Source organism: Anser cygnoides, chromosome 6 (assembly GCF_040182565.1).
Source record: "Anser cygnoides isolate HZ-2024a breed goose chromosome 6, Taihu_goose_T2T_genome, whole genome shotgun sequence".
Lineage (NCBI taxonomy): Eukaryota > Metazoa > Chordata > Aves > Anseriformes > Anatidae > Anser > Anser cygnoides.
This window is the reverse complement of record NC_089878.1, coordinates 1,879,624-1,905,746: the sequence shown is the minus strand read 5'-3', so window position 1 is coordinate 1,905,746 and position 26,123 is coordinate 1,879,624. Positions and strand designations below refer to the sequence as shown.

At 42.2% G+C, this 26,123-nt stretch overlaps 2 protein-coding genes across 8 annotated transcripts; one reads left to right on the top strand and one right to left on the bottom strand.

The window, feature by feature from the left end:
* Positions 1-1,649: 1,649 nt before the first annotated feature.
* Positions 1,650-11,141, top strand: BZW1 (basic leucine zipper and W2 domains 1). Of its 2 annotated transcripts, none has more exons than XM_048058503.2 (12): positions 1,650-1,817; positions 2,221-2,291; positions 4,111-4,287; positions 5,978-6,072; positions 6,324-6,389; positions 6,640-6,775; positions 7,359-7,468; positions 7,585-7,755; positions 8,045-8,191; positions 8,540-8,678; positions 9,483-9,605; positions 9,852-11,141. In XM_048058503.2, the coding sequence occupies exons 1-12, from the start codon at positions 1,681-1,683 to the stop codon at positions 9,881-9,883; spliced, it is 1,404 nt and encodes a 467-aa protein (XP_047914460.1). In that variant the 5' UTR covers positions 1,650-1,680; the 3' UTR covers positions 9,884-11,141. The 2 variants fall into 2 exon arrangements, with proteins under 2 accessions (XP_047914460.1, XP_047914461.1); XM_048058504.2 differs by having other exon boundaries at positions 1,682-1,821.
* Positions 11,142-11,342: 201 nt separating this feature from the next.
* On the bottom strand, positions 11,343-25,982 carry CLK1 (CDC like kinase 1). Of its 6 annotated transcripts, none has more exons than XM_048058531.2 (13): positions 23,827-23,967; positions 21,494-21,657; positions 21,063-21,294; positions 19,903-19,993; positions 19,415-19,481; positions 17,719-17,835; positions 16,695-16,861; positions 16,527-16,621; positions 16,297-16,426; positions 15,858-15,940; positions 15,284-15,363; positions 11,817-11,907; positions 11,343-11,730 (listed from the first exon to the last, which is right to left on the bottom strand). In XM_048058531.2, the coding sequence occupies exons 2-13, from the start codon at positions 21,649-21,651 to the stop codon at positions 11,515-11,517; spliced, it is 1,527 nt and encodes a 508-aa protein (XP_047914488.1). In that variant the 5' UTR covers positions 21,652-21,657; positions 23,827-23,967; the 3' UTR covers positions 11,343-11,514. The 6 variants fall into 6 exon arrangements, with proteins under 6 accessions (XP_047914488.1, XP_047914489.1, XP_047914490.1 ...); XM_048058532.2 differs by lacking the exon at positions 23,827-23,967 and adding an exon at positions 22,897-23,093; XM_048058533.2 differs by lacking the exon at positions 23,827-23,967 and adding an exon at positions 22,897-23,070 and having other exon boundaries at positions 21,494-21,651.
* Positions 25,983-26,123: the final 141 nt, after the last annotated feature.

The following is a 26,123-nucleotide window of genomic DNA, read 5'->3' as shown; positions in this document are numbered from 1 at the left end:
CTTATATTAACATACTGGTTTTGTTTATGCTGTCTTCTAATACACAGACTGGTCTACAGACTGAAGATAAGAAGGAAGACAAGGCCTGCAGTCCTGGAACTCAGAAACCTGGTTTGAAGTCATATGTGTGAGTAGCTTTTAACCCATAATTTTGTCTATCTAGACTGGAATACGTGGACTTTTTATAAGGTGATATTATAATCAGGATCTGAGGAAAGAAGAAATTATGACATATATGACATGTAATAGTAAATTTAGGAACTAATAGTGCAGCAGGTATTGAATTGACATAGGTGTAAGTGTGCCTTTTTGGAATAGTCTGCTCTTTTTATATATATACTTACACACTGTATATAGATTTGTACGGCACCTATTGCTAATGTTAATCAAGATCCTGATAAAGAACTGAAGTTCTGGGCATGAACTTAACACAGTAATCATTAACATTTCTGATTTTCTTATCACTCTAATATACGCATTGAGTAAATTGTACAAAACAGCTTGTCACATCTGAAACTGGAATATTTAATCCATCTGAAATTAAGGCTAGCAGATTTTCTGCCTGCTACTCTCTATTTGGATGATCAAGAATAATGGCTTGACATAAGCTTTGTATAAAGCTGTTTTACCAGTCTGATTTTTCTAAGCTTTAATCAATTATAAGACATCAGCCCCTCCACAGTCAGTTTACCTTGGCAGGGAGCTTTGCAGCTTTTAACGAATAATCAGGTGAGTGGGAAAGAAGATACTATGACTGATATTTTTCCTTTCAAAAGCCACATTTCTGCTCAAGTAATTCTGAGTGAAATCTTACAAATATTGAAATCTGCCACAACCCTCCCTGTGCTATTAATAGGGCCCTATTTTCAGCCTCAATGTCTTAACTACTGTGCTGGTATCTCATTAGTTATTCTCATTACTGCTGTTTGCCTGATTGGGCAGGCTTCCCGTTTTTACACGTTTGATCAATTTGCTGCTGAATATGTAAAGCCTGCCTCAGCGAAGACCAAAACAAATTACATAACTTTTCTAGCAGCTTGGAAAAGAGACTGCGTGTTAGTGCTGCTAGATTTATGAAATGCACCCGTCGCACCGCTGGTAAACAGCTCTCCCTGCACGTTCTGGGGGCAAATAAACAGCTCCTTGCCTGGCCATCAACTTTTACGGGAACAGTCGAGCGCTCGGACAGCGGCTGCTGTGTGCCGCCGGCCTACTGCCGTTTTTTTTAGGGCGGCTTTGCAGGGTAGCCTCTTCCAGCGCCGCGGCTGCTGTGGAGGCTACCCGCTGTACGGGGGCGCCCTGCCCAGCTCTGGTGGCCGGCTCCTGCGGCTGTGCCGGGCCTTGCCCGCCCGCCAGGGGGCGCTGCCCCGCGCTGCTCGCCTGGTCCCCACCTGCTGCGCCGTTCCACTCGCCGCGCTGTCGTGGAGAGGCCGCAGCAGGCGCCTGCCCGCGTGTGACGCGAATCACGAGGGCGGGGGGAGCGGGCGCGCTTACTGCCGGCCGGGGCAGGGGGGGCGCGGGCAGCCCCGCTCAGCGGGAAGGGGGCGCCGCGGGCCGGGCGGCGTTAGGCGGCGGCGGCTCCGCAGCGCGGGGCCGGCCGCTGGGGGCAGGCGGCCCCCGTCCTTGTCCCTGCCGCCCACCCGGACCGCCCCGTGCCGCCGCCCTCTGCGGCGCTGCGCCATGGTCCGGCCCGGGCGGGGCGCGCCCCTCCCCCGCCTTTCGCGTCGGTTCCGCCCGCAGGGTTCCAGCCGCCGCCGCCGCTGCTCCTCGCCGCAGCTCCGCTCCGGGCCGCTCGGGCGTTTTCTCTCTGCCTTAAAGTCGGTGAGGAGCCGGCCGCGGGCGGGCGGGCGGCGCCGCCGTATCGGGGCCGGCCGGGCGAGGCCGTAACGGTGGCGCCGATCGCGGGGGGCTAGAGGGTGGGCATGGGCCGCTCGGTGCCCCCAGCGCGGCGGTAGCGAGGCCGCTGTCTCTGCGGCGAGGAACTGGTCGCGGGGCCCGCCAAGGGGGGAGGCCCGGAGCGTGCCGGGCGAGATGGGGCAGGCCCGGCCGTGGCCCTGCGGCGGGCAGAAAATGGAGGCCGGGCGGGAGGAGCGGCGGCGCCGCGTGCGGGGCCGGGCGGCAGCGCGGCGGCGCGGGGCGGGCCGGGAGTGGGCGACGGAGCCGGGGCAGCGCGGGGCGCTGGCGAGCTGCTGAGCCGGGCCTTTCTCTGCTTCTGCACAGGGCGTCTTTTATGAATCAAAAGCAGCAGAAGCCGACGCTATCGGGCCAGCGTTTCAAAACTAGAAAAAGAGGTAAGCCGGGCGTGCACCGCCGGGCCCCGGCTCTGCGCCCTGCGTGCCGCCTTCGGTACAGAGCTCCCGGTGAAAAGGCGGTTGTCACTCGCCAAGCAGTGCATTTACGCGCTGCTTATAAAGGAGACCAAACAGAACAGAGTCTCGATGCTGACTCCAGGTGCTGGAATGTTCTGTGCACAACTCCAGTTGCTGGAATGTTCTATGCACAACCTTTTCTTTTTCCTTCCCTTCCCTTCCCAATGTAGCTGCATTGTCATAACGTTGGCTTAGGAAGCAGTTATTCTTGACCTAAAATGAGTGTATTTCACATGAAAGCATAAGCGCCCAGTACTCCAAAATCACAGGGGAACTCCAACACAGGCTTGTTGTAGGTATTGCATTCATCTAGGGAACATGTAACCTAGGGGGAATTTCAGTGTTAGCTGCTGGAAAAGAGTTGTATTGCCTTTTTATTTCTATAAGAGTACCTGATTTAAAAACTGACAAACAAAAATGAACTGAGATATGCAAGTGCACGCGTCTGTATCTTGTATGGTTACCCGAGCAAGCAGAGTTACTTACTGAAGAGGCGTAATGAGTAATGTGGCATTTTTAGTTACTTGTTTTACATTAAAGAGGAAGTGAGGACAGTTCTTACAATTTCTGTTTGATCATGTTTGATTAGTATGCAGGCAGTGTTACAGTTCAAACTGACAATGGTAAGAATGCTTGGAGCACTGAAATAGTAATGAAGAGGTACAGAAGTACACGTTAGCTTGGAGAACTTACTTTAATGTTGAAGTAAAAGTATCTGAAAAACTGTTGAATTGAGAGAATGGGATTTGGTCGGTCTGACAGATCACATGCTAGCATCCTGGATTTTTGTCTCTTGAAAGCATTGAACCACAGGCAACTCTGAGTAAATGAATTTCATAAATCTGTCCTGGAAAATAACTGATCCAGTATTTTCAGACTTTCACCCAACTGTTAAAGACATGTTGAAACTTGCATTGAATGTAAGGGCACTAATGTGCTTCTTACAAAATAGTTCATACAGATGCTAACAAAACTAGCTAAGATGTTACAGACAGTGTGCTAGTAAAGATTGGCAGCTGAGCTCTTTCTTTGGAAGCTTTTCTTCCCGTGGTTTGCATAGTCTAAGGACAAATTTATTCATAGAATCATAGAATATCCCGAGTTGGAAGGGACCCATAAGGATCATCAAGTCCAACTCCTGGCACTGCAGAGGTCTACCCAAAATTTTAGACCATGTGAGATTAGCAGAACTGAAGACCTCTCTCATTTTAAGGCCATTAGTTATGTGGGTACGTTTGTTGCATTTTAGCTGTTCCTGTAGTGAAAAGGCTACTGATCAAGTGATTTATCTCAAATGTGAAAATGTATTCTGCTTTAAAATAATAATAAAGATGCTGAATAGGCATGCAATTATAATGCATAATTTCATATTGTTTTTCTTAGTGAAAGTACTGAGAAATTCAGTTAAAGGTAAATAAGGAATGTTTTAGCTTTTGATATCTTTGTGCCACCCATTGAATTAGTAGGGAAGTTAAAGCACCAACATTTATTACTGTCATGTTGGCCATTTAAATGCATTTTAGGCTAGATTCTTAAGTCACTATTAGTGTTAGGAATGCCTGTTGTCTTCTGGAATACTGTTCCAGAAGACTGGAATGATCTCAGTTCTGTTTAACTTAAGGCTTGCCAGTATCTGCATTTGTTTTTGTTTTTATAAAAGAACAAACTCCTCATGTTTGAATACCAAATAAATGCGTGTGCCGGCTTTAGTTCAAGAAACACTTGGTCTTTGTCTTTGCAGATGAAAAAGAGAGGTTTGACCCTACCCAGTTCCAGGACTGTATTATTCAAGGTTTAACTGAAACTGGCACTGACTTGGAGGCAGTAGCAAAGTTTCTTGATGCTTCTGGTGCAAAACTTGACTATCGTCGCTATGCAGAAACACTTTTTGACATCCTGGTGGCTGGTGGAATGCTGGGTAAGTTCCCTTTGATGGGGCTGCTGTAAACCTTTATTTACTTTTTATAAAAGCTTTCTGTTTTCTTTCACCGTAAAAAAAAAAACTCTTCTAAAGAGCTTATTGAATATGTAGATCAGGGTTTGAGTTATCTGTGGGAAACCATGTGGTTATGTTAGGGCCTAACTAAGCAGTCTGATTATTGTAGAAGCACTCTGTATACTGTACCATGCTTTTGCTTGAGTTAGTTTGCATCCTTGAAAGCATAGACTATAAAAACTTGGTTTAAAGGAAAGTATATTGGCTGAGAGTGGAACTTTGTGTAACAGAGTTAATTTCTGCTAATGAAAAATGGGTGAATGCTTGGTTCAAATGCCTCTTCTGTGGTTGCAAAGCCAGTGGTGTTGCCCTGTAAGATTCTGACATGATCCTGTGTTTTGTGCACCGTGCCCTGTTATTCTGGAAAGTATTGTTTACAGAATTATCAGATGTGCTTAGTTTTGGAAGTGCTGTTCTAAATTGTGTTGTTGGCAATTGTGAGGGGAGGGCTTAAGCTCTAGTGAGAGTGAGAAATGAGGTGGTAGCTAAGTCGGCAGAAAACACAGAACTGAGGAAGTGAAATGTGATGACTAACGGTGTTGTAAACTCATGTCTGTATCTTGGTGTAAAGAGTAGAAGGGATGCTGACCCACCAGGTAAGAAGTAAATAAAGCTTAATGAGTTGAAAAGTGCTAAGAAAGATGCAGTACTTCTAGATTTAGACTATTAGACTATTTGTTTCTTTCTTACCTGCTCTTCAGTGAGAAGGGATTCAAATGGCAGAGAACCATGTAGAATACAGGGTGTGAAGAGTTCTGTTGTCTGCTTAGCCTGAAAAAGTACGTTTCAGATTGTAGCATTTGTTACGCCATAGTTCAGGGAGGGGGACAGGACTTAAATTAGAAATTTGGCAGTTGCAGAAGACTTTCTGTAATGTAACAGAAATAGAATTCAAATGACCTAAATGCAGAGGGGACGAAAAGGAAATGACTGATTCTGGGCTACAGCCAGACTGCATGGCAGTTCTGCAGTGGAGTTTTTGGGAGAACATCTTTGCTGCATGTGCAGGTGGTCTTCCCACTGATACTGTAGAACTGTTAGGTTACTAGCTCAAACAAATGCCAAAAAACAAGGCTTTCAAAATGGTTTAACTTCATGAAGTACACCTGCTTATCTGAATGTCATGAATTGGAACTGTGTTATGTAGACCGAAGTTACTGTGTGATGTTCGTTTTGGCAAGAGACTCTTTTGCTTATGTTAGAAGAGCTGGCTGCATGAGAAACTGTTGTGACTTACTTGGTTATTGTATGGACACTGACATAGAAACCAGCATTATTGCAGAAGATGCTAAAAATTTGCTAGGAATAAGCAGCTTTAGTGTTTTCCTTTAAGAGAAGAAGAGCCTGTATGGTCATATTAACTTGTCTGGCCTTAAACAAGATGTGTTGGCAATCCATTTAGCAGTAGGAGGTTGGAATATTTATATATTCATATCTAAGCTACTGATTTGGAGTTCAGTACACTTATAGCAGTAGAGCAGATGGAAATGTGGGGGTTGTTTCTCCAGTGATCTGGTTCCATTCATCATGAAAGGACAATGCATTTTGCATATTACAGGTATTTGAATTCTTACCAGGGAGTTGTACCACTAATACTGAAACCCTTCTTTAGCCCCAGGTGGTACCCTGGCAGATGACATGACACGCACAGATGTCTGTGTATTTGCAGCACAAGAAGACCTAGAAACCATGCAAGCATTTGCTCAGGTTAGTTCTGAAATCAGTACATTTTAAGTTAAACTGTTCAGTGGTCAAAAAATGAACTGTTTCTGTAGCTGAAAGTTCAGGTAAGATAAAAATTTACAGCTTTTAGAAGCCTTGTGCCTTTGTGCCTGGTAAAATGGCACTCTTCTAAGCTAAAGTGCTCTAAAAGAGTTCAAACCAACTGTACTGAGCTTGATTTTTAATTCTAACTAAATGATAATTCAGAGCAATTCAGACACACGATCTCTTTTCAGGTTTTTAACAAGCTAATCAGACGTTACAAGTACCTGGAGAAAGGCTTTGAAGATGAAGTCAAAAAGGTATGGAGTAGTTCCTTATTGGCAGAAAGAAAAGCCTTTAAATTCTGCTAGTTAATCATTCTATGCAGAAGAATTATAATATACAACAGATTATTAAAATAGGACAGAATCTTGTTGACAGAATAACAACAAGCTTGTATGACTAGTGGAGAAGGCTGCCAGTGTACTAGCACTGATGCTGGTTGAGTAGCTTGACTGAAACAAAAGTAAGTGTCAAGCCTGGAGGTAGCAGTTCTTCTTCCTCTTGTAGTTGCTGCTGTTCCTGAAAGGGTTCTCAGAGTCTGAGCGGAACAAACTGGCCATGTTGACGGGTATTCTGCTAGCCAATGGGACACTTAACGCATCGATTCTCAACAGTCTTTATAATGAGAATTTGGTAAAAGAAGGTAAGTGTTGTCCAGCTCTTCTGTTAGGGGAAGGATCATGGGAGACAGAACGTAAAGTATAAGTATGTGGAAATTATGATTACAGTAACACTCCTGCAGCTCACTAACTTCATCTGGTGATAGATTTACTTCAGAATTAGCAAAGGTAAACATGCTAGCTCACAGTCTGGAAGGTCTTGCTGAGACTTTAGAAAAATAGTGTTTTGGGAAACTTCTGTATAGGACTTCTCTGCATGACACTGAGGGCTGCAGTCACTAGTGTTGCCCTGCAAGGCACTACTGTGTTTTGTAGAGGGATTTTTCAGGGTGCAGAAAGTGTGTTACATCTTCAGGCTCCTTCCTAAACTGCGGCAAGGAGAGTTGAGCTTAGTACAGGGAAGCCTTTACAATGCTCAATTGTGAGAGAAGTCCAGCAGGCTGGCAGCTGTGGTGTCCTTGGACAGAGGTATTGCAGACTGGGCAAGGGCTACCTCTGAGCACAACTGTTGCTGCTTTGGGCTGGGGTGTGACAATGTAGATGCCCTGTACTTGGTCCCTTTTAGTTTTAAATTTCAATACTACTACTACTGTTTGTGTCGCACAGGTGTTTCTGCAGCTTTTGCAGTCAAGCTGTTCAAGTCATGGATAAATGAGAAAGATATTAATGCAGTGGCTGTCAGTCTTCGTAAAGTAAACATGGATAACAGACTGATGGTGAGTATCCCTAAAACTACTGATGTGCTCCGAGGCCAGTTTGGTAAATAGCATTTACCAGTAAAGTACTTGACAAGTTTCTCTTTTGAAAGAGTTGTCGTAAACTTTGTTTTCAGGAGCTCTTCCCAGCCAACAAACAAAGTGTTGAACACTTCTCCAAGTACTTCACTGAAGCAGGACTGAAAGAACTTTCCGAGTACGTTCGGAACCAGCAAACCATAGGAGCTCGGAAGGAACTGCAGAAAGAACTTCAGGAACAGATGTCACGGGGAGATCCATTCAAGGATGTAAGTATTTGTAGGCAAGGTGTACATGTGATTTCCTTCTGTGGGAATTTAGCTCAAATTATGTGAAATGCAATGGCATTTAATACCAATCTGAAGAGGATATATGCCTAATTAAATACTGAGCTTAGACACCTAGTTCCCACTAGCCATTACAATTAGTACCAGTGTGGTTTAGTTCTGTAGTTTTCCTTAATGTCCTGAATCTGGCTGCACTGAAGGCTTCTGAACCCAAGTTTTAATTTAGCTTAGTGTCATATGTGACCTACATGGTGACTATTTTGTCTGGCAGATAATCTTGTACATAAAAGAGGAGATGAAGAAAAACAACATCTCAGAACAGACTGTGATAGCCATAATCTGGTCAAGTGTAATGAGCACTGTGGAGTGGAACAAAAAGGAGGAGCTGGTAGCAGAGCAAGCCATTAAGCACTTGAAGGTATTGTAACCAAGCATGGGCTTTTGCATCTGTTGGGTAGGGCGTGGGCTTCCTTTTAAGCTTCACTTAAAGTGAGTTGAATCCTACAAATACCGTAATTCAGAGACAGCATTAGATGGGGAATTTTTTCCCTTGCAGCTGTAGAGTTGTAGTCGTAGTTGTTGAGGTATAAACAGTATGACTTCTGCAGGAATGCTCCTGGGAGGTGGGTGGGAATTGCTTCCCTGGTATGTGGGTTGTAAATTTTTAAGCAGTGGCTGATAAAAACTGAGTGAAACCAGTCTAGCCAGGCGATAAATGCTAAGGAATGTTATGTGTGTGTGTGCCAATTTGTTATTCCTGTTACAGCAATACAGTCCTCTACTTGCTGCCTTTACTACCCAAGGTCAGTCAGAGCTGACTCTTCTGTTGAAGATTCAGGAGTATTGTTATGACAACATTCACTTCATGAAGGCCTTCCAGAAAATAGTGGTGCTGTTCTATAAAGGTAACTCCCTGTGAGATTTTTGCTTTTTTTTTTAAGCCTGGATTGCAGAATGGTTCCATCCTGGTAAGGCTTTTAGGGAACATCAGTGCTATGACACTGCTTTTCATCAGCTGAAGAATTTTCTACTGTCAGTTTGCAAACATGGAGCTCTAAAATGCAAAGGTAGGTGCTTCAGTCTTTGGCACATGGGGAAGTACTCCTCTAGACAAGAAGGATGTGTACTAGACCAAAGCTGAACTTGGATTTTAAGACTCTTTGGCATTTAGAACTTACGGAAGGATTGTAGTTGTGTGTTATTCCTAGTTCTGTCTGAACAGACCATAAATGGCCAGAGACTAAGACCACCAAGGTGTTCTGGGGTGCTATAGGGCCTCTGTTAAATGGCTGTTAAGACGGTATTACTCAGAAACATGCTTGTGCACTTGTAGAACACCACAGAACAGGAGGAAACTTGTTAAACTGAAGATTATAGCGTATCTGTAAAATGTAAAACAATTAAAAACAGTTCCTGTGGTGTCCTTTGGACTTTAAAAAAAATATGTGTTCTTAGCTGTTGAGTGAAGTTTTCCTGCATATGGAATCTCAAATAGTTAGATGCAACGCTGAGAAGACCAACAGCAACCTAGCTGAAATGCATGGTTCTCAGAATTTTAAAACAGGAGGTTCTCCTAGCAGAAGTATGTCCAGCTGTGCCCAAGGAACACATATGTGTTGGTGGAATTTCTAGGGGAGGCATCAAAGGCTGCCAGTTAGGGGTTCTCGATAACTGTTATTTGACGATCAGTACTCTTGTACATCTTACAGCTGAAGTTCTGAGTGAAGAACCCATCCTGAAGTGGTATAAAGATGCGCATCTTGCAAAAGGAAAGAGCGTGTTTCTAGAGCAAATGAAAAAGTTTGTTGAATGGCTCAAGAATGCTGAAGAAGGTAACCAAACCTCACAAACTCTTCCTTTTCGTTTTGGGATGCTAGGTGTTAAGAGTGCTTTGTTTTGTGGGGTGGGGGGGGTGCTAACTGATCCTCTGGGAGGAGTGTCCCCACTCTTGGCTAGAAAAGCTCCCTGGTGCAGTCACTGTGGTTTGGCAGCTGTTGTGCAGGACACAGGGGGCTCAACAGGTGACTGGGGAGGAGCTGACCTGGGGGCCGCCTGTTGAGGTCCTCTCTCTGTTGCAGAGTCGGAGTCTGAAGCTGAAGAGGGTGACTGACCTGTGAAACTGTCCTCAGTAAAGCAAACAGGAGCTGTAGATAACCGTCGTGTCTCACGTCCTTCCGATTCTTACATCCTACCTCCCTGTATCAAGCATGATATAAGGGCTCATGGCAAATTTCTTTTAACTGTTTTCTGTAGTCATTGAAATACTGGGTTTAGTTTTTAAAACCATGTTTTAAGTAGCTTACAGGAGTTACAGATTTGACTCTAACCTGCATTTGTCCTTTCAGTTATAGTTCTACCTCCTGTATTTTCTACTGTAATAATGTAATTTAAGGCCTTCCACAATGAAATCCATTTTACCCCTTGGGTTTTCTATCTATCTGCATTTGAGTAGACATGATTTGGTAAACGAGATTTATGGCAGTTCTGTTTGCAAATTAAAATGTAAGAAGCCTCTGATGTGAAGAGGCCATGGCTTGTGTGGTAACTTGGTGTGATACTTTAATCCATACAACATGCTTCAAATAACCCTCGATTGTCCATCTCCTCAAGGACTTTGTCAGTTCTTTTACTATACTTCCAGCATAAAGTAATACTCTACTCCAGCTACTGGGAAAGGCAGCTGCCCTGCTTCTGGGCACTCAGTATTCTACAGCATAGAAACTTCAGGTGGTGAACTCCTGTAACAATGGTGGGGTATGAAGAGTGGCATCTCTGAGCCTGCTGGCATAGCTGGTGGCCTAAGTTCCTGAGGGACAGCACAGCTTGTCAGGCTGTCTTATACCTGGGCATCAATTCTAGGGCTCTTGCACTTGTCAGTCTCTTTGCAACTTCCCTGCAAGTACAAGCAAACAGTGCTGTCCTGAATGCAGCTGTCAAAGATTTTTCTGGAGTGCTGGCTGAAGCTGCTAACAGTGCTGGGGCAAGGGCGTGCCTTGTTACACGTACAACTGCTGCAAGGTAAGATGAACAAAATCCTATCCCTGCACCCTGCCCCCCAGAATGAGGTTATTTTATGCTGGCAGTTGACACGTTAAGATTATTTTGCTTACCAAAACTTGGTCTGACTTCTTAAGGGCAAGTCTCAGGACAGCTTGTAATTCAGGAAAGATCTGGTAAAGGCTAAGTATACACTGTTGTAAACTAAAAAATCAGGATTAACTGAAATACTTATAACCAGAGTACACCTATTAAAGTGAAAAAAGAAATGGTGATGACAGTGCAATCTGTTCAGTACTAAAGTGATCTTCCTTAACTTGTAACTTCAGTGTTTTTTTTTTAAAACAAATAAAGGCCATCCTTAAACTTAATGCAGAGGGTTGTCTCTGTTCTTAGCCCTCCCCCCCCCCCCCAAAAAAAAACTTGTTACACAAAACAGTAAAACGATTTGAACTGTCCCCTCTCCCTAGGTGTTTTATGATTCCAGGAACAGTTCAATAAAAAAACGTAATATTGTTTTTCCTTTTTAGGAGAGGTCTATTTCATAAAATGGATGGTGCTCTTTCAAGGTATTAATGTAAAAAAATGTATTGAGATTTTATTTATTAAGGAAACACAATCAAGTTCATCAGCATCTTTTTCTTAAATAACTTTTATGTCAGCAGCTAAGTTAAATTTAAGTATCCAAAGAGAGGCATTAATACAAAATAGGGCATTTACAAAGTAACTGTACACAATAAATATTTAAAATCTTTTATGTTTCTTTGGTGGACTGATACCATCTGTATCAGCATGCTCAGCTATAGGAGACAGCTCACTTTTTTCTTGTTTCAAGGGGAAGAAAAACGGATGCTTTAGTGCTTCTTCAAGAGTAATGCGTTTGGCTGGGTCATACTCCAACATTTTTTGTATGAGGTCAAAGAGGTTCTCATGGTCAGAATCCTGGCATGTCATGAATTCCTTCATGAATAAAAGACAAAATTTTTTTTTTCATCTCATAATTACAGCTCCCCTCTCCCAAAGCATTTTCCCTTCTGTCATTTTACCTTCAGTGGCTTACAGCGTCTAGAGACATATCTACCAGCAGAACTGTGTTCGTCCCAATCCAGCTGGTCACGATGGAAATATTTGCGTTTCCTTGAACAAATGAATCATGATTTGTTACTCAAAAATTCTGGTTTGCCCCCTCCCAAATATGTTTATCAGCACGTTACTCAGAATGGGAAATACCTACGTGGGAATGTTCCACATTTTAAACATAAGTTCATCGGTTTGCCCTTCTCTTTTCTTTTCCCTTTCCTTTTTTCCCGTCTTTTCCCCTTTTTCTTTTCTCTCATCCCTTTTCCTCATTCTTTCCTATTCCTTTTTCTTACCTTTTTATGTCTTGTTCTGTCTTGTCTTTTCCCTCATCTTTTTCTTTTCCCTCATCTGACGTCTTTTTTTCCTCCTTTCTTTCCCCTTTTCCCGTCTGCCTTTTCTTCTCCCATTTTTCTTTTGTCTTGTCTTCTCCCTTGTCTTTCCCTTTTTCTTTTCCCTTACCTTTCTCTTGTCCATCTTTTCTTTCCTTTTTTCCTTTTCCTTTTTTTTACCTTTTCTTTCTTGCCTTGTTACTTGTCTGTCTTGTCTTTTTCACTCATCTTTCCCTTGTCTGTCTTCCCCTTTCCCTTCTTCTCCCTTCTTTCCCTTTTCCTATCTTTTACCTTTTGTCTTCTCTTCCCTAGTTCTTTTCCCTTTTCCTTTTCCTCGTTTGTATTTTTCACCTGTCTTTTCCCTTGTCTGTCTTCTCCTTTCTTTACTTTTTCCCTCTTTTCTCTCTTCCCGTTTCTTATTACCTTTTTTGTCTTGTTGTGTCCCTTAGCTTTTCCCTTTTTTCTTTTCCATTTTCATGTCTTTTCCCTTGCATTTCTCTTGTCCGTCTTTTCCCTTCTTGTCTTTCACCTTTTCTCTGTGGCCTTGTCCCTTGTTGGGTCTTTTCTCTTACCTTTTTCCCATCTTCTAACTTTTCTGTCTTGTCTCGTCCGTCTTTTTGCTCATCCTATTCTTTTCCCATGTATGATGACTTTGTCTTTTCCCCTTGTCTTGTCCCTTGTCTCTTTCACCTTACTTTTCCCTTGTCTTTTCCTTTTTCCTCTTTTGTATCTTTTACCTTTTCTTTCTTGTCTTGGTCTTTTACCTTTCTTTTCATTTCTCTTTTTTGCTTATCTTCTCCTTTCTTTTCCTTTTTTCTTTTCTCTTTACTTTTCCTGTTTCTTCTACCATTTCTTTCTTGTCTTTTCCCTTTCTTTTCTTTTCTCTTGTCTTTTGCATTCTTTTTCCTTTCTTTTTTCTCTTTTACCTTTTTTTGTCTTGTCCCGTATGTCTCTTCCCTCATCTTGTCCCTCCTCTTTTCCGTTTTATCTTTCACATTTTCTTTTATTGTCCCTTGTCTCATCTCTCGTCTTTCTTTTCCCTTTTCTGTTGTCTCTTCCTCATCCTAATCTTTTCCCACATGACTTGTCTTTGTCTTTTCCCTTTGTCTCTTCTCTTGTATCTTTTACCTTACCTTTTCCCTTGTCCATCTTTTTTTTCCCTTTTCTTTCCTTTTCCTCTTTTGTATCTTTTACATTTTCTCTCTTGTCCCTTGTATTTTCCTTTCTTTTCCCTCTTCTCCCTTTCCTTATCCTTTACCTTTTTTTCTTGACCCACCTTTTCCCTTTTTCATTTCCCTTTTCTTATGTTTTACTTTTTATGTCTTGTCTCTTCCCTTGTCTGTCTCTTCCCATCTGTCTTGTCCTTTCCCTCATCTTTTTCTTTTCCCTTGTCTGGCTCATCTTGTCTTTCTTCTGACAGTCTTTCCCCCTTTTCCCTTTTCTGTCTTGTCTTGTCCCTTGTCTTTTCGCTTTTCTTATCTTTTTCTTTCTTGTCTTGTCCCTTGTCCGTCTTGTCCCATCTGACTTTTGCCTTTCTCCTTTTCTATCTCGTCTCTTCCCTTGTCTGTCTTGTCTTTGGTCAGTCTTTCCCCTTTTCCCTTGTCTGTCTTTCCCTTTTTCTTTTCCCTCTTCTTTTCTCTTACCTTTTTTGTCTTGTCCCTTGTCTGTCCTGTCGTCTGTCTTTTCCCTTTTTCTATCTTCTACATTTTCTATCTCGTCCCTTGTCTTTTCCCTTTGTCTTTTCTTTCACCTTTCCCTTGTCTTTTCTTTCCTTTGCCTCTTTTGTCATCTTTTCTCATCTTGTCGCTTGTCTGATCTTTTACCTTTTCTGCCTTGCCACCTCGTCTTTTGTCTTTTCCCGTTCTTTTCTTTTTCCTTTCCCTTGTCTTCTCTTTTCCTTTTTCTTTTTTCTTGTTTTCCCTTGTCTGTCTTTTCCCTTTTCTTGTCTGCCTTGTCTTTGTCTTTTGTCAGTCTTTCTGCTTTTGTCTCGTCTTTTCCCTCGTCTCGTCCGTCTTTCCTCTTTCCTTTTTTTACGTTTTCTTGTCTTGTCCATTGTCTTATCCTTGTCTTTTTCATTTATTTTCCTTTTCCCTTGTCTCCTTTTTCCCTTTTTCTTTTCCTCCTTTTCTTGCCTTTTCCGTTTTTTGTCTTGTCTTTTCCCTTCTCTCTTTTCCCTTATCTTTTACCTTTTCTCTTGTCTCTTCCCTCGTCTTTGTCTTTTGTCAGTCTTTCGTCTTCTCTTTTCCCTTTTAACTTTTCTGTTTTCTTTTGTCCCTTGCCTTTCGCTTGTCCGTTATTACTTTTCCCTTTACTTTTCCTTTTTTGTATCTTTTACCTTCTTTCCTTGCTTTGTCACTTGTCTTTTTCCCTTTTCTTTTCCCTGGTCTTATAATTTCTTTCTTTTCACTTTCTTTTCTTGTTTCCTTTTTCATCTCTTTTCCCTCATCTTTTTCCTTTTCCCTTGGATGACTTCTATTTTTCCATTGTCCTGTCTGGTCCCCTCTCTGTCTCTCTTATCCTGGCTGGCTGGCTTTCCCTCTTGCCCCGCCCGTCCGTCCGTCTCTCTTGTCCTGTCTGTCTGCATCTCCTTTCCTGTCTTGACCCCTGTCTGTCTCTTGTCCCCTGTCTCTTTCATCCCGTCTGTCTCCCTTGTCCTGTCTCTCGTGTCCCGTCTTTGTCCCTTGCCTTTCCCTTTTTCGTTTTCTTTTCCTTTTTCATATTTTTTACCTCGTCTCTTTTCCCTTTTTTTCTTTTCCCTCTTTTATTTTCCCCTTTCTTTTCTTTCCCTTTTCTGTCTTGTCCATCTTTTCCTGTCTTTTTCTTTTCAGTTTTTTTTCTTGTATTTTCCCTTCTCTGTCTTTTCCCCTTGCCCCTCTCCCTTGTCTGTCTTTTCCCTTTTATTTCCTTTTACCTTTTCTCTTTTCCATTGTCTTTTTCCTTTGTCTGCCTTTTCCCTTTTTTTCCCCTTTCCCTTTTCCCTTTTCCTTTTTTGTATCTTTTACCTTTTGTCCTGTCCCTTGTCTTTTCCCTTAAGATTTGCTGTTAAACCAAACTTTTAAGTATTTTAATTTAAAAATGAAGTCATAAAGGTAAAATGTACTTACCTGGTTTTCTGTATCATGTGACTAGGCAAAGGCCCCAGTATTCGCTCCATCATTGCCAGGTGCTCTTTGCTGTCATGGGTCTGGAGGAAAAAGAACACCACCACGTTTACCTTCGTTGTTAGAGGAAGTTACCGTGAACCACAAACCAACACTCCTCCAGCTTTGGACTATATACCTTGCAACCAATAATCAATTTCAGATTAATGAATAAAGAGAGCCTGTAGTTATCTGCTACCTGAACTGAGTTACAATGTACTTTTTTGTTTGTTTTCCTTTTACCCTGCTTTGCCCTTTTTTTTGGTTCATAAATTTCACCTTCCAGCACTACTGTCAGAACAAGCAGTTTGCATGCGTGAGTAATACCAGATGGCTCTGAGAAGAAACCTTGTTAGTCTCAGTAGAGTGGGATCCCCTTTCATCAAGCTGGCTATACTGCTTACTGTATATAACCTGTAGCCTCTTCCAAGAAAGCTCCTCTTCTCCTCAACTTTGCACCCCCCCTCCATTCCACTCAATCAATGTCTAAAGGGATTTACTAAGTTGTGCTGCATCTCTTTGAGGTTCAGGTACCTACCGGAAATACAGTGAATCCCAGGTAGTATTCTATGAGGATACATCCAATGCTCCAAACATCACATGGCTGTGCCCATCCCAGTGCTGTGAAAAAAAATTCAGAAGCTCATTTTTATACTGTACTACGAACAGCTCAACAGCTTGAGCAAGCTGTATTTAAGGAGCACAATTCTAGTTAAAAGGTAGCACTTTTCAATAGCATACTAAAAATCTTACAGATGAAATCTTATCAACATGACGGACTACACAAAGCTCATTTCCACTATGAAAATAGGTAGTACTCCACCTAGCAAGGCTTACCTGCCTAGCCAGGCACATTTATAAACAAGACCTATTTTTTTTTTTTAGTCAGTTTTCGCATATATGGTTAGTGCTTAAAATTATCAGCGTTGAATTAAAAAGCACACAGTTCCTCTTGCACTAAAAAGACTTCTACTGACCTAGAATAACTTCAGGAGCTCTGTAATGTCTTGTAGACACCAAAGTACTGTGATGCTCATCATCGTATGTTGCACTCCCGAAGTCTACAACTTTGATGTCTGGATTTTTCAGTGTACGCTCATCACGTTTCTGAAATTAAACAGACAATGGGATTCAAGTGGCAAAATAAACCCAGAAGGCTGGGGGGGGCGGGGGGGGGGGTGGAATAGGGAAGGTGACAGCAACTTACCAGTTTGGGGTTATACTCTTCTACATAATCGGACTTCACAAATAAAATATTTTCTGGTTTGAGATCTGTGTGTGTCAGTTTGTTCAAATGCAAAACTGCAACATAAATATCGTTGTTAGCAAAGTCTGTGAAGAAAATTTAACGAATTAAAAAAAGAAATATACTTACAATTCACAGATTTGCATATCTGATATGCCATCTGTCTAATGTGGTCCAGTCTAAATGGTAAAAACCCATTTTCCTTAATGAAGTCATAGGTACTGAGTCCAAGTAGCTCAAAAACAATGCAGACATGTCCATGGTGCTCAAACCATTCTAACATCTGGACACAGCGACTGCAGAAAGCAGGAAATTCAACGAATTCAACACTTAAGACGTTACACGTCTTAACATTGCACGAATTTCAACACTTAAGTTACATAATGCTGACGTATACATTGTATGACATAGTCGACTATGGCCTTTTAGAGGTTTAACATTCCCCTGTGCGTACACTAACCTACTTCAAGTAGCAGAGCTTCAAAACAATCAAAAACCCTAACAAATGTTGGTTCCAGGTGAGATGCTCCAAGTTCAGAATACAAAACTTTTCCTGAACTGAGAAATTAGAAACAGGAGGACAAAAAAACTTGCTGGAAGCACTGAGACCCCTTGCGATGGCACTTAAAAAGCAGCCCTGGGAGAACTGATTAAGCTCTTCTAAACCACACAACAAGAACATTATAAGGGAGGTAGTACTTCCACTTATAATAAATCTGCTCACGCATTAGTACAACTGCTCTCACTACAGCAGACTCTTAAGTCAGTCTCACAGGTCTGAGGAAGATCATGTAAAAATTTAATCCAATCCAGAACTAACAGCTAGCGCCTGGCAAGGCTGGGCAGCCCTGGGCTGCATGAAAGCTTGCACCACCAGAGTGGCTGGTGTACAGCTGTACACACACATGCAAGAATTAGACCAGCCTTTAAAAGAAACAGCAAGGGCCCTCAAGCTCTCTGAGACAGAAAGGAAGAAACCTGGTATGATTTAGGAAAAAATATACTCAAAGCTACTATTTAGTAAATTTGAGTTTGCGGTACTGAAAGTAGGGTTTTTGTTGTGTTTTAATTTTTTTTCCCAAAACACACACGCTATAGAAAATTAGAGTATTTTTAATGCCAAAGTAACGTACAGTCTTTTTTGTATACTTACTATGTATTGCTGGGATCTGATGCATTTAAATGTTCCAGTACTTGTATTTCTGAACGTGCTGCTTCGGAGTACCGATCAACATTTTTTACTATTTTCACAGCTACATGTCTACCTCCCCTGAAATACACAGGTTTTAACAGTCACTAGAACAATAAGTAGTTTCAACTAAGAGTATTCAGTAATTACCATCATATACATTGTTTAATAACAAAATTAATCGGTGAACCTTATCAAGACAAGAAAGCATTTTTAAGTACATACTGACTTTCAATTGAAAAAAAATTATATACACAAAAGCACAACTAAAACTTGGTCTCTTATCAACTATTCATTTTTTAAACTTACTTGATACGTTGTACGTTGGTGGTATTCTTAAAGATTAGAATACTGATTTACCCCATATCGTGTTTACGTATGCTGGACTGCTATTGCAGAAACTTCTACCTCTTGCAGCCCAACACGACTGTCAAAAATGACAGGTTTTCTTCAGTTAAGTAACAAAAATTGAACTGAGATATCAAATGCCTTCTACACTAACCAGAAGACAACCAACCTAGTTTCATACTATTTTACAGAGAAAAACTGCCATCAAACAAAAATGTATTACTGATTTATAATATACTCTTAGAACCCAAAGGGCACTGCTTCACCGCAGATGATTACTTGAACATATGCCACAAAGTATCACAGGCCTCCTCCCTACTCAACAGAAGCATGGAGGTGCAGGGCCTGGGACTCACCTTCACCCAAGTAGGTCTAGGCCACTCGCCAGTCAGCCCCTTACCCTCTGCCAGGGACAAGTTCTCTGGCTGAAGATGCACCCAATGGCACCTCCACCAGTCCTGCCTAACTGTTAAGTCAAGGTGCTCCTTCTGCCACGATGTGCTAACATACATATGGGAACAGCAACAGGAACGCTACCTGGCCACTAAAAGGGAAACTACAGTTCGCAACTTTTGCAACTTTTCTGCAGTAAATGATCCGGCAAGAAGGCCTAACTGCATAATGGGTTAAACTGACTGGAAACAGAAATGCCAGGGACCGAGTGACTTCATGTAAGGGAATGCGGTTTCCCTTGCTGATAAGAAACAGTCGCAGCATTGCGTTGTAGCAACTGCGAAATGCCAATTACTCAAGGCTCTGCTTGGTGAGCAGAACTAGCACTGAGAGATGACCCAGATGACCCAAATGCCAGGCTAAGACTCCCCATGCCAAAACTCACAGGACTAGGGCTGGTGCAAGTATATATGAAGAATCGTGACACATCTTCACAGACCCCTTCTGGAACTGCTTACCGCAACAGTCCTCTGTCCAATGCACTGTTCACTTTTATCTTTTTATATTTAAGCACAAACGTGTGCTTACATTGCCTCAAGGTACACAATAAAACTTTTCTAACACCATACCATGTACGCTCCAAGGAACATGCAAGAAACCTTCCCCAAGGTGAAAGCTGAGTTAACAACTCGAACAGTTTGATCTCCAATTCCAACCACAAAGCATTCATAATTCCCATGCTGATGCCACTTATAAATCAAAAAAACCCTATTGTTTTGTTATGTCAAAATGTAACGAAATACACAGAGCAGTACATGAGAAAGTAAACTCCCAGAATCAATTTGAAAGCACCTCATGATACTCATACTGTGACAGTATCAGCAAGAAAAATTACAGGTATCTATTAGAAAAGACTTACGCTTTGTGATCGATGCATTCCACTACTTTTCCAAAAGCACCTTCACCCAAAGTAGCAACAATCTCATCTAAAAAGAAAAGGACTGTCAATCGCAGAAGTTGTGAAGTTACTCAGCCATTAAAAAAACAAGCAAACAAAAACAAACAACAACAAAAAATAAATACTACCACTGAAGATTATTCTAGACTGTGCAACTTTAAAAATGTAAACATCTAGTTTGAGAGATGTTACTGGACATCTCTCATCAAGGCACATTTACAGGGATCTCATTCTAGAACGTTCATTAACTTCGTTTACTATTTTTGGGGGAAAAAGGGGAAAAAGAAACAAGAAATGCATTTAAGTTCTACAGAAAAAGAATAACAATCCCCCCACAGAACAAAACAAAAAAAGACAGAAAGAAAAGACTTCCAAAGCCCCCTCACATCTTATGCTAAAAGAAATTACTCAATCTGAAAAGTTAGTAAGTTTTGAAAAATAGTCTATACATCTTGCACTTAGTACGTCTCCACTCTGACAGATCAGGTGACCCTCCTCATCATCCTCTACACTCCTGGATCTTTTCCTTCGATGACTCTTCTGGAACGGCACCAAGATCGTCCAGCCAATCAATAAACCCGAGTCAATTCAGGTCAGAATACGAAATTCATTCAGCAGGGAGATATTCAGGCATTCAGATACACGCCAGGCCACAAACGGTTGGCAGGAGCAATTTCAAATTCAGTCCCCAGAAATTCACAGGGCACATAGTTTATGTTACAGGAGAAAAACATGGCAAGGAACAGATTTTCAGATAAGATACTCAAAGTGGCAAGGCAACAAAAAATTACAACACAATTGTTTTTCTTTTAAAAGATTGGTTCACTGAATTTTGCTTTAGGATTTCAGTGCCCTCACTTCTTATAGCAAAAAGATTTAATAATTATCTTATATAAATTACCCTTGTGAGCAAACTAGAATACCCATCTTAAATAAGTTTAAACCTCTGGTCTAAATATTTAATCACAGTTTTGTGTTTATTCTTTTTAATCACAAAAATAGCATATATATTTACTTTTGTCTGCCTCAGCTAAAGATATTAACTACAAATCCTACCTTCAGCTTTTTTAACAGTTAAATATATGACAAAGTTCAGAAAAACTAACCTGCTACTGGACAGTTTTCGTAGTTATCTGATTCTACAGACTTTTACCGAGACCTAAAACATCTTAATACCAAAAAAAAGTGCAAAAATCTGACATCCTTGCTATTTCAGTGATACTTATCCAAAAGCAAGTTTGAAAGCTTGTATTTGGATTTTTGGGTAGGGCTCAAATAAATAGTTGATGTAATTGTAAGTTTTTAAGGCATGAAAGTGATGCCTGTATTTCAAGCACTCCAATTTATGTTTTTTATTCATTGATCGGCTCAAATATATCCAATGAACAAATAGCAAGACTATATTCTCTGGTATCACAAGCATACCTACAAACCATATGTTCTCACTAAACAGGAAAAAAAATAGCAAAAAAAATCTATTAATATAAATGAAAGAACTAATCTATAAATATTATTGACAGACTTCCCCAAACCCCCTCAATTACTACTGCCTAGATGAGAGATTATTTTCCTAAAATACAAAATCCTAAGTTAAAATTGGTCATACCACCTGTGAATGATGATGATGATGACAGGCACTGTGATGTGTCCTGTATTTCCTTTTGTAACTACTCCTCCCACTATATCCCGATGATTTGCTACTATGGTTGTGATAACCACTTTCATGGTCTCTGTGATGATGTCCATTATCATATCCTTGGTTGTATTCGTTTCTGTATTCTTCAACATAGCGTCGTTCATGATGGTCTCTCTCATTTATGGATTTGGATTCTGAACAGTTACTACAAACAAAAGATTAAGTAAACCTAATTACATAACTTCCAGAATCTCTATCAAGACAGCTTTTTGTTTTAGGGTGTAAGACACCTATCTTGAAATATCTCCAACTCAAAAAATGAGTATGTTATCTGATGACCAGATCAGAATAGTAGAATCTTGAATCATGTCCCTACTTGTATCAGAAATCATAATGTTATTTACCTATCAGGAAGTTTAGAAAGATCATGTTTGAAGTGCTTATTCTCCTGTGTACCACTGAACGACCTCCTCTTCCTCTTATGACCACTGTCACATCTTCTGCGATCCCAACTTTCTTTTTCATCCCAGTCAGGATAATTAGTTTGCCTGGAATGCCGCATCTGTAACTGAAAAAGTATTTTGCTCTTTGAAATAGCTTCCACAGACAAGCCATTACTATCAAACTGAAAGTATAATGACAATTTTTCCTCAACTACCCAACTTTGATTTTTTCCCTCCTTTCTCCACGTCATTTTAAAATTAAATTAATTTCAAAATGACTGTTTTGGTATGTGAATAAAACCCAACAAGCTACCTCTTAAAAATGAAAGCACTGTGGACCAGGTACCAAACACACACTGAGAATGTTACTTCTGCAAAGCTACTCAAGCACCCTCGTTTATAATAAACGGTGTGTGCACTGGGAAAATGGAAAGCTTATGTGTACTTAAAAACGCATACAAAGCACTGGAACAGGCTGCCCAGAGAGGTTGTGTAGTCTCCTCTGGAGATATTCAAAACCTGCCTAGATGCCACCGTGCACAATGTGCTCTAGGTGATCCTGCTTGGCAGGGGGGTTGGACTAGATGATCTTCAGAGGTCCCTTCCAACCTGGGCCATTCTGTGTGAAATATTGCCCACTGTGCTTTATCAAAATTTCAAAGAATCTGTCATGAACTTCTACCATGCTTTTCTGTAGATTCCTGGAGTATTTCCAGTGCTAACTCGAAGTGGCAGTAAAACCCATACATCTACTAGGTATTTAATTACTGGCTTTCTAAAAAAGGTAAGTCTCTTATCAAACATCTTTTCCTTCATTGTCCGATCGTAAATGGGTCACGGCTCGCCAGATGCGGCTCGGGCAAACGCGGCGGTGTACCGCAGCAGGTCGCTGACGCCTGACAGACGCCCCCGGCCAGCTCGGCGCCCCCAGGTGACTGAGGCGCCTGTCGCAGGGCACTCGGTGGCTGCCATCGCCCCCGGGGTCCCTGCCGCAGGACGAGGCTGGGGGCTCCGCTCGGACCCGCGAAGCACTCCCTAAGAGCGACGGCCGCAGCCATTTTGTCGGGGCGCGGCACTAGGCGCGGGCAGACAACATGGCGGCCGAGAAGAGGCGGGGGCCCAGCGCCCACCCGAGTCGGCGGGGCCGAGCCAAACCGCGCGGCCACGGGCTGCCCCTCACCCCGGCAGGAGGCCGCCCTGTCCCCGCACCGCGGCGGCGTCCCCCGGGCCGCCCCCAGCCCCTGGGCAGCTGCGGTGGGGCTGCCCGCAGACAGGCCGCGCCCCGTCCCGTCCCATCCCGCAGCCCGCCCGCGTCCTTCAGCTTCCCCCCGCCGCCCGGCAGCGCTGCGCCCTGCCCGCCCGACCTCAGCAGCTCGGGGTGCAGCCGTGCTCGGGGTACCCGCTGTGCTGCTCGGGGTACTCGCTGTGCTGCTCGGGGTACCCGCCGTCCTCCTCCGAGCTGCCGCGAACCACCACCACAGCACCGCCACCGCGCCGCAGCTCGCCACAAAATGGCGTTGCCAAGGAACCTTCTGGAACGCGGCGGCGTCACACGGCGGGGCGGAGCGGGCCGGGCCGGGCCGGGCCGGGCCCAGGCAGGGCGGGTCCGGCGACAGCGCCCCCTCAGCAGCCCCCCGACCCCCTTGCTGCCCAGGCCCCGCCGGCAGTGGCTTCACGGCAGGTCCCGGGACACCAGGTGGAAAATTCTGGCTCTGCAAGTAGCCCCAGTGTAAAAACCTTCCCCTGGGCTCCTGCCGAGGGCTTTTCAGCATCGCGTAGCGCGACGATGAAAACAATAAAGCTAACCCCCTTTTAAGAGTGACCACCAGAAGGCTGCTTTTTGTGACTCTTCATTGACATGTCATCATTTTCGCTCCTTGGCAATAAAAGCCTGATTTTTTTTTTTTTGCCTCTCTACATGCCCAGACAAATTGTTAATGCACATACCCAGTCAGCTTTAAAGCAGCACAAGTTTAAAGTACCACTGGTGACTAACAAATTACAGCTGTCTCTAAATGATTGGCATTAAAAACATTTCAAAATAGTTGGCCACCACTTTTTTTTATGTCATGGCATCTTTTACTAGTTTTTAGTCATGTTTTCAAGGCTCGGTGGAACATAAATAACCACTGTAAAACAAAATAAATACAACTCATTAAACATACAGATCAGCCTTCTATGCCCACAGGACAAAAAAAAACCCTCCCACAAAACAAAGCCTTGCTTTCCTGCTCACTGCAGGCATAGGGGAGCAGTTGTACCAGACAGCCCACCTCCCCCTGGGTTCTGCTCACCTTGTTCTCATGGCACGAGCTCCACCACCCATCAGCCACCACCTCAGCAAAGCTATCCAGTACCACACTTGAAATTCAGTTCTCCAAAAGCCCAGCCGGCTGTCCAACATCTTGTCTGCCATCTCATTTATGTGGGAAAAGCATACCTAAGGATAAAGGAGTCCTGAAACGCTGCAACAGTCTATGCATATCAGTTCTCTAAACCCAGATATTCCTTTATTCTGGGAAGCACTAAACATTCTGAAACACTTCAAAGCCTTTATAAATGACCCTCCTCGCTTTTAGGTCTTTTTTTTTTAATTTTCCCCAACTGACCCTATAGCTGTATGCAAGAACTAAACTGCACATATGCTGTACCCATCAACCAGCCCAAGAAATTACACTTCCACTCGTGTCTCTCTTTCTTTCAGAAGTGGATGGGACCAACCCCACCATTATTTTTCCTGTTGTATTCCAAGTTCCCATGGAAGAGGTTCAGAACCATGAACAGGAAAACAAGCATAATATGACTCAAAACAGGATGCAAATCTGTCCCATGAGATCACTCCCCTTTCAATATGCAAGTTTAGATAAAAAAGAAAGTATCTAAATTTATGTATTATGCAGAGAGCAAATTGCTTGCTGTTCCTGTATTTCACACATTCTATAAATCAGTCTTTTTGTGGAGGTAAAAAGCAGACCTGAAACTCTACTGAGTTCAGTGCTAGATGTCAGCATTTTAAATTAGAGGAACTAATTCCTCTAATTTAACTAATAGTTCCTCTGCACTGTAGGCAAATTCTCAGTATGTATTTCTTCTTGCATAACAGTAGTGGCAGTGTGTCAGCCCAACATGCAGTTGCCTGCTTCTGTCTACTTGCTGTTGTTATGTGCTGGTAACATGAAAAAGACAGGAAGAGCACAGAACTAAAATAATGAAATCCTTTACCTGACTGACTGACGTGGTAGGGTAAAATGTAGGAAGTCTGGAGCAAGGGCTAGGAGCTTTACGCAATACCACATACCAAAGAGGCACATAATCTCTTAAGACTTCTGCTGACAACATTTTGGCTCTTTCAAATGTCTTTTTTTTTCTTTCCTTAAACACACACCTGAACTCCAGAACAATACTAAGAGATGCAACAGAATGGATGTATTCCTCATTCATTCATGCATACAGAAATTTTGTCCCAAAGAGAGGGTACTGATCTACTCTGGTGGACACTAAGCCTTTGCTCGTTAACTCCTCAGAAGCCTGTACATGCATACCTTTGCCTTTCTCTTGCAAATAATTTCACCTCTTTATTTTAAAAGGCAGAGAGATGGATGCAGAAATTGTGGGTGTCTCATATACAGTTGGAACTGGAAATCTATACTCTCCCCTCTCTGTATTATAGCCAGAAAATGGACCTCTGTGGAAACAAATTGATTTTTCCTGCTTCAATAAAACAAACTGATGCCAAAATGCATTTTTTAAATCTACAACAAGGAGGTTTTCAGGGAAGGAACACTGCTTTGCCTAGCATACCCAAGGTGGAGAACTGCTTTTCTGATGCATTCAAATTGCACTTTTCCCTGCTTAAGTCAGTTTATTTTATGCTTACTATACTAAGTGAACTGAGCATTGGATCAGTAATATACATATTCGTACATATGTATGTATTTTATTTTTCCTTCTGTGCACTCAATATCCAGACATTTCTGTACCTTCTTGCAGACTTTTTTATTTGAGTCCAACAACATCTGGTCTCAAACAGGACCAAAGAACATCTCTCTCTTATTTGTTCTTCAATATCATCTTGGCCATAGTATCGTTTATTATTTTGGGTATATCAGTATATTCTTGGTTAGAAGTCTGACCATAACCTTTCAGTCAATACTCTTTGTTGTGTTTACCCTCTACTGTTTGTGCAATGAAGTGATGAAAAACAAGTTATAGTAAATCCATGGTTACCTAGTTTCAAACAACAGCTATATAAAGACACAAACACTCACTCTTTCATTCCAAGAGTATTGTGCCAGAGGCTAAAGCAATTGTTTATGATCTACCTTCCAGGGAGGCTGAAGAGGTTACCATTCCAACACGACAGTGCAAGACCAAGAACTCCTCTAAATGTTGTTTTTAATCCACTAGCAAAGAAAAGTTTCCTCTATCTGTAACACTGCTTTCACCTAGGGGAAAAAATTACATATCTTAGTGAATTTTCTAAAAAACTGTAAAGTAAGGAACATTAGAATTTACATGGGAAAGTTTCAGAAAACTGACACTATGAAATTGTAGCAAAGCCCATTGTTTCAACACAGTTATCACAGTGAAA

Bases quoted from the DNA above. Each gene is read 5' to 3' on its own strand.
- CLK1 (XM_048058531.2), bottom strand. From the start codon at position 21,651: ATGCGGCATTCCAGGCAAACTAATTATCCTGACTGGGATGAAAAAGAA. The intron at 19,482-19,902 runs GTATAGACTATT...TTTTCTTTTTAG, and splicing joins AGACGTACTAAGTGCAAGAT to ATGAGATTGTTGCTACTTTG. The intron at 11,908-15,283 runs GTAAGTACATTT...CATTTGTTCAAG, and splicing joins CACATGATACAGAAAACCAG to GAAACGCAAATATTTCCATC.
- BZW1 (XM_048058503.2), top strand. From the start codon at position 1,681: ATGGTCCGGCCCGGGCGGGGCGCGCCCCTCCCCCGCCTTTCGCGTCGG. The intron at 6,390-6,639 runs GTATGGAGTAGT...TTCCTCTTGTAG, and splicing joins TTGAAGATGAAGTCAAAAAG to TTGCTGCTGTTCCTGAAAGG. The intron at 6,776-7,358 runs GTAAGTGTTGTC...TGTGTCGCACAG, and splicing joins TGAGAATTTGGTAAAAGAAG to GTGTTTCTGCAGCTTTTGCA.